At 40.1% G+C, this 14432-nt stretch overlaps 1 protein-coding gene across 5 annotated transcripts in view; it reads right to left on the reverse strand.

The window, feature by feature from the left end:
• TESK2 (testis associated actin remodelling kinase 2) overlaps positions 1–14432 on the reverse strand; it is a 111621-nt gene that overhangs the window by 9364 nt on the left and 87825 nt on the right. For all 5 annotated transcript variants that reach the window (XM_051808125.1, XM_051808108.1, XM_051808118.1 and 2 more), the window contains 4 exons: positions 5423–5505; positions 3532–3607; positions 1816–1899; positions 609–695 (listed from right to left, as the gene is read on the reverse strand). In XM_051808125.1, the coding sequence (XP_051664085.1) occupies positions 609–695; positions 1816–1899; positions 3532–3607; positions 5423–5505 (330 nt within the window). The remainder of the gene's footprint in view (positions 1–608; positions 696–1815; positions 1900–3531; positions 3608–5422; positions 5506–14432) is intronic.

Raw genomic sequence — 14432 nt, forward strand, 5'->3', positions numbered from 1 at the left:
CCTCAACTTAGGTTGTGCAAACTGGACAGTCTCAACTTCATCTGAATCTGGTGGCAGCTCAGGTTCTCTTATTTCATATAAACCAGCTTACTATACAATACTAGCAACTCTGTTACAGGATAACCAACAAGAGAGATCTACTTCCTTGGAATTTTCACAGTGAGGAGCCACGAAGGTATCCAGAGTAGTTTAATGCCTGCCCTTGGATTGTTTGTCCCCTCTGTTTGGGAGGGCAGCTCAGAACCCTTTCTTCACAGCTCAGTAGGTCTGTACACAGTAACAGCTGCATTTTGTCAGCCCAAGGGTTACCCAGTTTCAATAGCATCCAACAGGTTAGGATCAGCCTGAGCAGCCTGCAAGAAGCTGTTCAGTTCTGTTTGCTTGGCATGACAGAACACAGAATTGCAAAAACACAAGATACACCTTTTGGCAAGGGGAAGGGAAGGATTATAAAAACTGCAAGGGACTTTCTGGGCTATCAGAAGGCACTGCTGTTATAGGTAGGCTCTTCAAACCTCTTCTGTAAATGCTTTAAGCTCTATCTTCAAAAGCCAGAGGGATTTAGAGAACTCTAGTTTAGGCCTCTCCCCTTCAAGTAAGATACTCACGTTACAGCAGTTGAAGGCCAGCTGGAGGAAGTCAGGAGGACAGTCTCCCACCATGTGCTGGAAGGAATCATAATCTAATCCAAAATTCTGTACGAACAAAAACACAACACAGAGATATAAGTGAGGTCTGCTATCTGGCCCAAAGCATCTTCTTTTTAGGGGAACCCTACGTGGAGTTATCAGGAATAGCCAGGAACACCATCTCAACAACCACATGCAGACAATTTTAAGAAAACTTCATGCACACTCTGAACTGCAGCATTCCCAGTGGGGATTACTGATACAGGATACCTGTAAGAGAACGGACTGACTTCAAAGCCCATCCTTCTTCCTGCATTCAACTGCAATCCATTGCAGTTGAAATGTTGCCTGTGTGGATCTGGAAACAATCTCTTATACTGTGATGTTTCACTGTGGTGACTTTCACAGTGCAAATTAACAGCCTGCTATAAAACCAGAGACTTTGCTATGATGAAAATGTATCAGTTAAAATGGTTAACTTTTCTGGGGATGGTAGACTGGTAATACAAGTTATCCAGTTCCTTAAGTGCACGCCTATAAAATGTGAAGGCCAGAGAAGCGAAAGAATTTTACTTACTGCAGTTTGAGACCTAAACAATTTCACATTTTCAGAATCAGAGGGGGATAGACAATTTGGAAGAGCCCCTCCAGAGGGCAAAAAGCTGCCCTGCAGATGTGATTCAACCAAAAGGCAATTGAAGAAAGTAAGAAGTATCTTTGATTAGTCAATTATAGCTCAGATCCACAGTGCTTAGCAGAGTCCATGCAAAAATAAGAGTGAGCTTATTTTAGCTGCTGTTAACCCAGGTCCTGCCCCTTTCACAAGGAGGGGCTGCTTAGTGGATGCAGTATGCCAAAAGTGCCCTGTTCTGAACCTGGCAAGAAGTCTACATGAGCTATCACTCCACAAAAGGAAGAGTTTGCATTGCAGTGCTCTCAATGTTCTGCCAGTTAGGGGCAGAAAAGAATTCCCATGAGGATCGCAGCTGCACCAAGTCTCTGGGAAAGTGTCTTCAATGGAGCTTCCTACAATAACAGCATAGAAGAACAAAAGCCTTTTACAGGCTATTTTTAATGTAGCACCTATTCATCGTATCTTTGGCAGCAGTGCCAGAAGTTCTAAAGGCCAGGCCTTTATCATGGCAGACTCACCCCCTCCCACCAGCGTTATAAATGTGACACGTACCTCTGTGCGAGGGAGATAGTCTGGATCTGCCTGTATTCTTGCTATAATCTCACACAGAATTATACCATAGGAGAACACATCTGCCTGAGAGAGAGAAAAAAAAAATTAATAGACACAGGGTTCAGTTATGAATACTGAGTGTTCTTATCTGCCAGGGAGTCTCTCCTCACCCCAAATGGCTATCGGGGAACAACTAAACTGGCACCACAGCCTTACAACACTGAGCAACTGCATTATTAGCTAACATTTTCCACGTGAAGAAACACATGCTCACAGTAAAGCATTCTTGTTGCATAAACAGCAATGATAACTTTAAAACTCTTTCAAGAATAAAAGAGAAAACCCACCAAACCACTCTTAATTCAGCAGTGTGCAAACAAAACAAACAAAAAAATAATCCTTCCTTGCATAAAGAATGGTGAAGTTGGCATTTGATGTCCTACAGATGGGAATAATTAGCCAAAAACGTGACATGCCTATGTATCACTGTGGTTAGAAAAACGGGTTTAGAATACACATGATGAAAGCTTATCCAGAACATTAATACTGCTTTCAAGAAAAATTACAGTTGTCTCTTCTCAGGGTTCAGTACCTCTGGAGAAAACAGTGTCTTCCCAAAGCTTGAGATCTCCAGTAGCACTGCACACCAGCCTCAATTTCCATGATGCTCAGCAATCACTTATCTGACTACCCCTGGAGCTGCACAGTTCCTCAGATTTCCACCCACCTGAGTTTTTCATGTAACAAAATTTAGGAAAACATGGAATACAAGTCTACAGAGCAGAAGCTTGTATCCCTCATCCCATACATATCAGCCAGGTTTACATGTCACCTTTCATGCTGATGAGGTGTAAGACCTGCTTCCTCTTTAATCCTCCATGCCCCAGGGTTGGTGAAGAATGTGGCACCACAGACTTGGGTACTTTATTATTAATTTAGATCAATTGTAACTCTTTAAAAAGCTTTGAAATGGTAATTATTACATTAATTACTGAGGTAGCTATTGCCTTCCTGCAAGTTAAAACTACTACCAATGAACAGATTATTGACTACTAGCTATAAAGAGGTACAGGATGTGGGTTTTATCACAGAAAAGCTGCACTAGTAGGGCTGAAGTAACGGAGAGAAAATCTTGTGTAAAGAAGAGCTTGATTGAAAATACTGTTTTCAAAATCCAGTGTGATCTGATCCTCCTCTGAAAGAAACATTTCCCAATGACACAAATAGGAAAACTAGTAAATACCTCTGGAGAGCATTTTTATCTTATCAAGAAATCTTACCTTAAGAAATGCTGATTTATATATATACACATATACAACACACATAATTGTACCAGTTTACATACAGGTTTTACTTCCACCCAGATTTCACTAGTGTATGGGAAGCAACTTCACTACATTTCTCTTGAGACTTGGTTAAATGAAATTGTGTTACATCAACAAACCATTATCACATTTTGGCCTGTGGGGTGTTTCAGAATGGAAATAGCATCACAGAGAAAAACCCTAAATCTAATTCTATTTCCATGTAAGATTACACACCGTGAATTAAAAATATTAGCTATTCAACTCTCACTCTCCCTAAAACTGAATGACCTGAGTACAGAAATATCACAAGTGAAAATAGCAATAGTTTTATTATTGTTGAAATTCTAAATCTTGCATACAGCTACTGAAGAGAAATACCTGACAGCTAACATTTATATCATGTACCTACCTTTTCATTGTAGGGTTCATCTCTGAGAACTTCTGGTGCCATCCAGAAGGGTGAACCCACCACTGGTAACTTCTCACTATATAGATATGGGATAGATAGGGGGAAGGGGGAGAGGGGTGGAGGGAGAGAGGAAAGAATTATTAATTAAATGCTCAAGCATTGCTACTAACTTTCCCAATCAATAACTCACATTTTATTTCTAGTTTTTAAGTGCCTGGCCACTTTGGGGGAAAAAAAAAAGTTTATTTTAAGGTCATAGCTGTTCAATAATTTTTATTTCCAAACTCCTGGCAGATTTGGCTCCTTTATCTGTACATGGAAAGGTTTGTGGACATCGGTTTCAGGCCAGATGCTGAATTATCCATTCATCCAGCAAGACATGCAGGTATCCATCTCTATGTATATACTGATAAGCAACTCTGAATGAAGTCAGCACAGCCTGTTTACAAACTGAATTAAAACAAAACAAAACAAAAAAAAATCAAGATTGACCAAATGAATCCTTTAACAGGCAAAAACTAAAAGTAATCAGAATAGATCCAATTTGAAAAATCTGCAGTTTCCATATGGCTGAATACTGGGGCCTTAAGAAAGACCTCCAGCCTGTCACCCAGCTGACCTTGAGGGAATACCTATTAAAAAAATAAAGGGCTTTGAAGGCTTCAAGATAGCATGGCTTGCTATCAGCAAACTGAGAACAACAAAGCTGCCTTTCAAAATGGAGGCAAGACTAGATCAAACCAAAATGGTGCCTAATGTAGCAATTCTGTTAAGTTGTTTATTTCAGTAGCTACTCAAGCTATTACTGTCAGTGTTCAGTTTTCAGGGCATCTAAAAACTGGTTATTAAGAACAACTTAAGGCACCTGTAGTGCCTTTCTGATTCTGTGATGGGTTCATTCGAATACCGCTGAAGCTTTCAGCACCTCACGGGGTGCCCCAGAGGAGCTACAAGATACACATTGGCTGCACTTATCAGTATTCTGGAAATTAAGACTTTGTTAAGCTTTTACATCAATATTTCACCAACATTAACACAAGCCTTTAGGCCTCCCAAGATATGGTTTTAGGATACATGCAGTCTAAAAACTGTACATAGCTGAGATCAACTTTTATTGTTCTCTTTGCAGTCAAAAGAGCTGGAAGGCTTTTATTTATTTTACTCAGAAGCACACACTGGAGAAAATCTGATGGCACATTTCACAGTCAGAATACTCTGAAATACACAAGCTAATATACAGAGAGAACAATGAAATCCTTGTCCTTGATCTCCCTAATGGAGGGATGACAAAAGGACTATTTCCAATTGTGACAATAGCTTGGGACAGTCACCTGTGCATTCCTCAAATGACTTAAGATTATAATTTCATCCTAGAAAAAGTAAAATGGTGAACTACGGTAATTTTATAATTAATTTTACTCTTTGTTATAAACCTGGATCTTAACAACTAATCCAGACATTAAAGGGAGTACTAGAATGCCCCAGATACTATTTATGAAAATGGAAAGAAGCTAAAGTTGCTTGGAATCAACAAATGACATGTATTACAAAATCATCCCAATCCAGAGTGTTGGACAGTATTTTTGTGGAGTTTTTTAAACCCAGAATTCCCAAGTATCTGCTTAAAAGATGAACTGAAAAGCTTGAGTAAATCATCTACTCATTGAAACATTTTTGAAGAATAAATGTCACCGCTAAACATCAAAATGGACAGTAATTAAGGCTGGAACATTCTGGCTATCCAGCCTGCAGTTCCAGACCGAAGACTGAGGATATTTTTTGCAAACTCTGTATCAGAATGCAACAACAGCCTCAGGGATCTGGCTCTGACTGGAGCTTCTGACCTGCAGTCTCGCTGCAACTCTCAGTCTATTTAGATTAGTTCACATACCTGTGATCAGGAATTTTCTCTGCTAAACCAAAGTCTCCCACTATTGCTGAGTATCCATTCTCATCGTGTTTTATTAAGCAGTTCTGGAAAAAGGAAAAAAAAAATAAAACCAAACAGAAGTGTTATTGTCTGGGCATGAAACATCTATAACGTTTGTTTTATCTATTTTTAATCTGGAACACAACTACAAAATATATTTTGGAACACATTCATCTATGAGAAGCTTTTGTTTGAGAGCAACCACCCTCTTCCCCTGCCCTCCCCCTGCACAATCACATCTGTCAAACTTGAGATGCTGCGAACAGCCTTCCACTTAGTTAATAATCCACTTAAAAACTTGCTGAGAAGCAGGCAGCCACAGGCAGCACATACCCAGCTAGGTAATAACAAAAATTGAATTATTCAGCTCCCTTGTGCTCAACTACATGCAATGCACGCTGTTCCCTATGACACTTTAAATTTTCTCTTTACCATTTACCTGTACCTGACCAGAATACAAGATCAGAGCAAACTCTACATGCCTTTGTCTATTTTGCTACTGAAAAGGAACTCAGTGCTTTGCAGCAGCTTTTCATCAGAAAATATAAGATGTGACAAAGTTACATGCGCCTTTAAAGTCTCAACATTCTTTATTTTACAGTGCATTTAGAAAACATGATTTAAGGGAAAAGTCTAATAAAGAAAAGCTGTCAGTCTTTTCCTTTCAAATGTGCCCTCCAGTGTCAGGATGGAGGGCAATTTAAGGACACACACAGATAATTCTGGGCTGGCAGCAGCACATCACACACAGAGTATTATCGATTTCTTTTTGTTATTTATTTACAACTCTGAGAAATATGCTTTGACCATTCCAATACCACACCTTTCCCCTTCTCATCAAATGAATCCATAGCTGACTTCCCTGCATTTTTTGCTGTCCTGCAATAGGTAGAACAAGACAGAATTCATTCCCTTCCCACATGCCTTGTTCTGTATCTTTCTGCAGGCAGTACAATAGCAGTGACAGGCAGCAAAACCACTGCTGATTCTTACTGAGTGGTACCCTGCATTAATTAGCTAAACAGCAGGAAACACTTTCTAGCTTTATTGTGCTTGGATATACAAAAGCCCCTTGCTGACCCCGACCATTAGCTTGTCTGTATAATGCAGCTACCAAGAAAAGTGAGTCCCTTGTCTAAAAGATCAAGTTCAGGTCATCACTGTTTATATTATTAAGAGACGACCATGGCTCAGGCCATGAAGTAAGTTTTCTTCCTGCCAATTAAAAGGTTAAGGAAGCCATTCCTGTGATCATGTAAAGAAAATGCATGCCAGCCTCTTGAAACACATGCCAGGCTCCTGAGATGCAAAGCTTTATTTGTTTAGCATGACTCAAGTATAATAACTACAGTTAGCTTGGGGATTCATAAACATGTACCAAGTTAAATCAACTGTGCTTACCCAAAGAGCAGCAAAGCTTCTCAGTTGCGGCCTTTGTTATCTTGTATCAAAGAGCGCATTCATTCCACTCGCCTCTCTTTAAACATTTGGTCATTCTAAGTGGACTTAAAACTGAGAAGGATAAAACTTTTCTGAAAAATCTTACTCAGATGATTCAGACAAGTGGAATTTCGTTGTGCACCACACAGAAACAAGTCCATGAGGACACCAGAGATTTTGCACTGTTCAAGAAGGCTGATACTGTTTTATGCAGAAAAATTTCAGGTTACTTTTCTGCCGCAGATTTCTCGGCAACTAAAGATGATTCTTAATTCAATGTTTTTTGAAGAAATCTCTATGATTCATAAACACTAGTTATAAAAACTAGATTTTCTTCTTCCATTACCTTTGACTATATACATTTTGTTCATTTTTAGTAGCAAGACTGCAACACTTAATTTTACCTTCTGAGTTTTATGGATTAGCGTTATTCTCCAATAACCCCAGGTCTCCAAAATTTCAGGGAAACATTTAAAACCAGACTATTGAAAGAACTACTTTCAACATAAATAAAAATCTGTAGAAACCTATCTACTGACCCAAGGATCTGCAATAATTTACAAGGCTGCTTTGATACCAAAGGGAGGCTTAAAATCAACATCATCCTGACAGCAAATATTCCTTCAGCTTCTTACCAGCATCTAATCACATCCCATTAGACAGCAATACGTCACCAACTGAAGATGAACAATCCCACCCCCCAACAAGCCCCAGGCAGTCCCAGCTCTCAGGTACAGCACTGAACCATTATACAAGTAGGTTATTCCCAGATAAATCATAAATTAAGCCAATGCTGCTTGACAGTTCTGAGCTCCCTCCCCGGTGAGAGGTATTTGCCTGCAGCAAAGCCAAGGCTCCCTTTCAATGCAAGTGCTTGGAGAGACCAAAGAGTGCAGACAGCCCACTGCTGTGGGGTCCACAGGTCCTGCAGGAGAGGCCACTGCACCAGGAGAAGGCACTGGGGAAAGCCCAGGGCAACACTGGGGCTACAAAGTACTGATCACTTGTTCTGCTGTGGTGGGCTGCACAATGTTAAGTGACATGAAGAAAGAAGCTAAACTGTTCTCTCTCATTAGGGGAAGCTTGTTTCTTGTTTGCATGGGAAGAAGTGCTGAGTGTGAATTTAAATTCATTAGGATATGTACTCCAGTACAAGAGTGACTTTTTCATTCATACTGATATCAGCCACAAGCAGGTGACACGCACCATACAATAAAATCCCAGTGTCACTACACATGCTCACTGTAGTGAAACTAAACTGATTTAATTCAACTGGGGCAAGTTTTTAAATAGCTAAGCACCAATTTCCTGGAACCCAGAAAGAATGGAAGCCTATTCCCAGCAAAATCAGTAGTAAACCCCTTCTACATATACTAGCATGGTCAGATGTCACTTTTCCAGCCTCTATGACTTATTCAAGGCAAAGTTGTGTGGACAGTGTGCTGAGATTCTCCAGCACCACCATACCCCTCCTCCACCTTAGAGATGCCTTTACACGACGCTGCATAAAACCCATAGCACAGATAATTGAGTTACCAGATTTAAGATGCAATTCATAAATAGGTGACTGAACACAGCCCACAGTAACTGGTAGCTCACGTGCACCCAATGAAAGACATCTCTAAGAATTCACATTCTACCACCAAAGTAAATCAGGATCAAAAAGAGAGAAACCTTCATTAAAGACTAAAAGGTTAAAAAGAGCTTTTGAATTTAATCTAGGGGTGGTTTCTCAGCAGGAAAAGTACAATAGTACATACTGCACTGTTTCTTCTAACAAAGTGATACTTCTCAGTTTCTAAAAAGAAAAAAAAGTGTTAGCAATGTGGTATGAAGAAGTTTCATTAATGGATTTTGGCACAGAAATGCAAGAGTTCAAACCCCTTGCTAGTGCAAGAGCCTCTCAAGAACTGCCTAAGAACAGAAATGCCAAGCAGCTTCACAACACGGGCTTTGAGAAAACACTTTTGACTTACTATTGTACTATTTGTATAAGCTGCAAGGCAATAAAATATGACAACCTTTTCAAGATTTCTCTTTGGACTCCTACAGACGGGGAAGTTCTTTCCTTTGGCAGTTCACACAGTTTAAGAGGGCACTATTTGACTTCAGTTGGGTTCTCAAGAGTGGTTTCTTTTTCCAAAATAGGAACCCCATCAGTCCTTCCTGAGGCAGTCTCTTAATAGAAGCAAGGAGCTCTGTACAGGAGCCCTAAAGAGTTAACAGAGCTGTTTATGCAGACAGATGTGAAAGAACATAAAGCCCCCTTTGTGTGTTACAGGAGCTTAACATCTGCTTTGCACAGCATAATCCTACTAAGACAAACGCAATATTCTACTCTCCCTTTTACATAAACAAAAATGAAAATAGACTCAAGAGTTTCAGAGTTAAAAATAAATTGCTTAGATGAAGAAACTCCATAGTTTTGTTTTATGGTATGACATACAAGCTAAACTCCTCAGACACTTTACTGCACTCCAGAAAATACAGAAACACTACTGAGTGTCACTTGCAACCTTCTGATGACTGTTACTGAATTGAAATACTTAAAGGCCAATTGAGATGTATCAGCTATTTTTAAAGTGTTACCCTCTAGGAAAAACACCATTGACAATTAAATGCATAATGGGAAGTTTACAGTACTAGATACACTTCTGAAACTAATATGTTTAAGGGATGGGCTCCTTTCGGTTCCCAAAGTCCCAGTAAAAGTTTATTATTGTAACTAGAAATAACCATTTGTAACAGCTAATTTTTTTCAGTGGCAGCTCTCCCCTGCAGTGCAAAATATCCACACCAGAGCTTAGTGCAGCACAAAGGGGACTTTGCAATCGCAGCAGCAAATATGAGACTCATCAGACAAAGGTGCTGTTCACTGCTTGGGGTTTATTTTGTGTTAAAGAAGCAAACAGCATACAAGGTAGGAAGTCAGGGCATGTCACTTGCAAGCCCAAAGGCAGTGAATTTATGTTACATCAGATAATCCACAGTAATTGCTTACATGCAGGATTCTGTCCTGTAGTAACTGAGACTGCTCCTCTCTCAATGGGAGAAGGCTGAGCCATTACACACAGAGAAGTGAAAGCAGATGTTGGTAGGAATACACACGCATTCATATGTGTGTATATCTCTGTATATATTTCTTCACAGATTTTTATCATCAATGGAGCTCACAATGTCCCCTAAAACTGCTCACAACCTACTACTGATTATAAAACCTTGTTTTTAATTATATATAATTCTGAAAACTAAAAGGCACTTGTTTGAGGGTTTGCCAGTTTGTTTTTAATCAAGAGCTTTGGTGGTGGGTTTTTAGGGAGGGGGTGTTCAGCTACAACAGCTCAGGTGCTTGGGAGAACAAACTTAGAATATGTGTTGCAAACAAATTTTTAAATAACAAAAATAAAAAAATCCTTAAAATGTTAGCCTGTGGTATCATACCAAATCTGGCATGTTCTCAACTTGAAACATGATGAGACCTCTGTGTAAGATGCATCTTTTGCCACTGCTGCAAAGAGTAGGCTGGGACAGGCACATGCTGCATGAGGAATTTGAGTGACTAAGGTGACAAGAAAGAGGATGAGTCCAAGCCAGGGCCTGGCAGGGACCAAGATCAGGGTCTTAAGCAAGGCTCCTGATATAAGGGAAAACCCCCAAATACTATTACAAGGACATAAGAACTGCAAGTACAGCAAACAGGTGGTGGTGGCAGGGATCAGAGCTAACCTGGAGCAGCAGAACATGGGGAGAGCTAGAAATGGCTGAACAAACTAAAGACCAGAACACAGAAAGATTGCTTGGATAAAGCATCAAGGGGGAGCAACAGGAAGAGGGTAAATGCAGTCAGCCAGACAAGGAGATTGATCAATAAGGTTGATGGGCAGGAACTGGGAGTAAAAAGAAAAGAAAAAGCCTATGAACAAGGATGAAAAGCCTAACCAGAGGCTGGCATTGTACACCAGGAAAAAGGATTGAGTAGTAATAGAGTAGGTATGATCAGTCTTGGAAAAATGGGCAGACTCCGAGATGTTCACTTCTCACTGCCAAGGCATCTCTCCTGTCCCTCTCTCTATTCCTCTTCCACACCAAAAACATGCAATGTGTTTTAGTAATATTAATTAACAGTAGCAGCAAATACAAATTAAAAATACTTCATGTTACTTCATGAAGCAACAAACACCTTCATCATGAATATCATGGTTTCCAACCCTAAGGTGAAGTGCATCATGTCACTTTCTTCCATTGTTTCTGAAACTGGTAGGAAGTTGCATACAAAAACTCTGGATCAAAATAATAATATTGCAAAAAAGATGGGATGTAAAACTTCCTGTAACAACTTTCCTTCTTCCCCTTATGCATACACATTAAGGTAATATCCTTAATTACACGATCACACAGTTTTCCACCTGGCATCCATGTGTTTTAGTGCACACAATGGATTCACACTGATGGTGAATTGGGGCTGTACATAAAACACTTGGACCACTATTTTCAGGACCCTGGTCACTCTTCCCACATAAACAGCAGGGTGACAGAAAGGCTGGGAAGAGATGAAAAAGAAAGCCTGGGTTGCAAATAAAGCTCTTCTGTCTTGTGGTTAAGACTATTGCAGTGTTGCCCGGGGATCTGGACTCTGGCCTTCCTCAGCATCACAGGAGGAGTCTGTGACAAAGAAGCTACTTTAACACAATTTTTCAGAGGGCACACAAGATTAGTAACATTCTCTGCTTCCAGAGGTCAAACCTGACTATTTTATAAGTGCTGTAATGCTTCTAATTGTCTCTGAGATCAGTGAGCATATTGCTTTGAACTTAAACACATAAAATGCCAAACACTCCAAACAAAAGTCTTAAAACACATACACAACATTCACCAGTATTCTTGCTTTTAGTCTCATAATAAGGCTGAGTTTACTCATCACCCTCATCTCAGAGGTACTGTAAGAATAAGTTCACTGGTATTAGGGCAGTCACTGGTGTGAGCTGCCAAGGAAATCAACAGTGCTTCTAGAACAGGGTTTGACTGCAGTGCAAATACAGTGTAAACAAGGTGTTGAAGAAACTCACTGTGCAGTAGTAAGATATTTGTTTTGAGGGGTGAGGTACAAAAAGATTGCCATATTCTTTTTTCAGGCTGGACACTTCTTCCCTGCACTGTCCCAAACATTGCTATTTTAATTCTACGTTACAACAGCCAGAATATTGCAAAACCAAGTCAGATTAAGAAAAAATTATATCACAATTCAGTGGCTTCTATTGAAACACTTTCAATGTTTCACAGTATGATTTCTGTTTTAACGATTGCACTTTCTGTAACTAAGACTTTCAGAGTTAAAATTCATAACCAGACCTTCTTGACAATTGCTGAAAGATGAAGAAAATCCTCGTGATTCCAGGATGCAAATACATACAACGAGCTCAAAATAAAGAACAATTCACAGGGTTTGCTATGGACAGGGGACAGGGAATGAGCCAATAAGGCAGGCTGTCAGAACCCATCTATGGCTTAATCTCTGCGTAAATCTTTTTATGACAAGTCAGAAGTGGGGACAGCACATTTCTTGGCTTACAAAGCGTACGAGTCACCCTGCCCACACCCCCACTCTCTGCAGGCTGGAAAAGGCCAGTCTGACCACTTGTACTTTCTGACAGATTCAAGCCAGGCTGTCACTACCAACCAGGGCAGATCAGCCTGATCAGCTCCAGCAGCCCAAGCACGGAGCTGCTCACGACAGGGGTGAGTACCAGCTGTCTGGGCAGCACACTCTTCTCACAAGCACTGCCTCTCTCTTTGACAGAAGGGCATCGGGAAGGGCACCGGTGGGATGGCAGGGCTGACATCCCCTTGGGCTGTCGCATTGACTACAGTGACCTACATCTACTCTTCTCTACCATTCTTCCCTCTGGCCTCCTGCAGTATCAATGCTGTTCTGCTACTCTCCACACGGTACCATTAGGAAGAGAGATCACCCTGCTGTAGACTAATGGCCCAACCCACTTATTTTTCGATCTCAGATTGGCAGGGGATGGGAACTTTTTCTTTAAAATGCTATGCAAATACATAGACACATATAACACTAAGAGCAAGACAATTCTGCTGACATAACTGACATAGTAAAATTTATGTATCACACCATCTGCTCCAGGAAGCTCCAGGAATCAGAGATTTTCCAGAAAAAAAAGGCAGAAGTACAGGTCTAAATTAATCCAAGTAATTTTAATAGTAAAATTCATATTACAGGGACAGTTTGCTGTGGGCTATTGTCTTAAGGGTAACAGTTAAAGCACGGAGACATTATTGCACAGAAAGTCTCAGTTTCATTCTGTTCACAGTTCAGTCAAGGCCAAGAATTTTCCTAGAAAAATGCTCCACTCTCTCACCCTGCAAGCTCACTGTCTGTTCTGACTTTTGCAGGTCTAAATCCTTGTCTTTGCTTTCATTTGAACACCAAAGCATCACATCAATTACTGAAGTTTACCAAAGAAAGGTATACTATAGAACAGTATTGAATCTGCCCTTGTTCAATCCAGATCAGAACTTCTCTCCCAAGGAAAGAGTCCATCACATTTTCCTTCAGTTTGTTCACACCCCAACTGTTTACTGGTAGGAATGAAGATGACTCATCCTACCACCAATACAAACCTGGTAAAAGACAAGGCATGTCCTCAAAGCAGTAGCCAAAAGCCACAGTCTGAGCACTGAAAATTTTGGTGACAGGTTTTTCCTATGGTTATCTTAATTTTTTTGCTTTGGAACAAAGTGACTTCTTTACGATTCAAAAGGAGAGTAATTTGTCCAATAGATTTAAAGTATATTTCATCAATACAATAACACACTAATAAAATTCACAAGTTGTTTAAGGTGGGTGTTTAAGGCCTGGTGTTTCATCTACTTCCCTTCCCAAACAGAACAAGGGAAGTACATACATCACATAAAAAATACTTTTAAAAGTAAATTTAAAAAAAACCCAAACAAACAGAAAACAACCCAAAATACCCAAGAAATTTGAAAGTTTCTAAACTGATGACTTAGACTTTTATCCTGACAGGTTCCAATGTGACCCACAGAGATACTATAACTTTAGTGCTAAGAACAATCCAAATATAGCATAACTGCTAATAAATTCTTAGGGTTTGATATGTGGTTCATTTGTTTTTAAATAACCTCACTGCTTCCTGTGGCCTCCGATGAGTTTGCTGTTGCTGGGACATCACAAACCCCTCCCAGCGGGTGCACTTTCCAAACAATTGGCATTCAACAATAGATAACACTGAAGCAGTGGCAGGGCAGCTCCAGAGAAGGGCATACAGTTATGTAAAGCTGGGAACAAAGGCATTCACAGGGATCCCAGGAAATGGGATTTTCATATGACTAGCCATCACAGTATGTGTTATGATAAATGCTGCAGGCACAAAGTTCTCCTTAGGCACTTTGGCTCCTTGCAGGAACTCTACTCTTAAACGTACTAAAATACCTCCAGAACTGAAAAAGAAAGGGGAACACCAAGTTATCTTTTCAGATATCTTTATGC

Source organism: Manacus candei, unplaced genomic scaffold, assembly GCF_025592945.1.
Source record: "Manacus candei isolate 608988 ecotype Guabito, Panama unplaced genomic scaffold, ASM2559294v1 h1tg000005l, whole genome shotgun sequence".
Lineage (NCBI taxonomy): Eukaryota > Metazoa > Chordata > Aves > Passeriformes > Pipridae > Manacus > Manacus candei.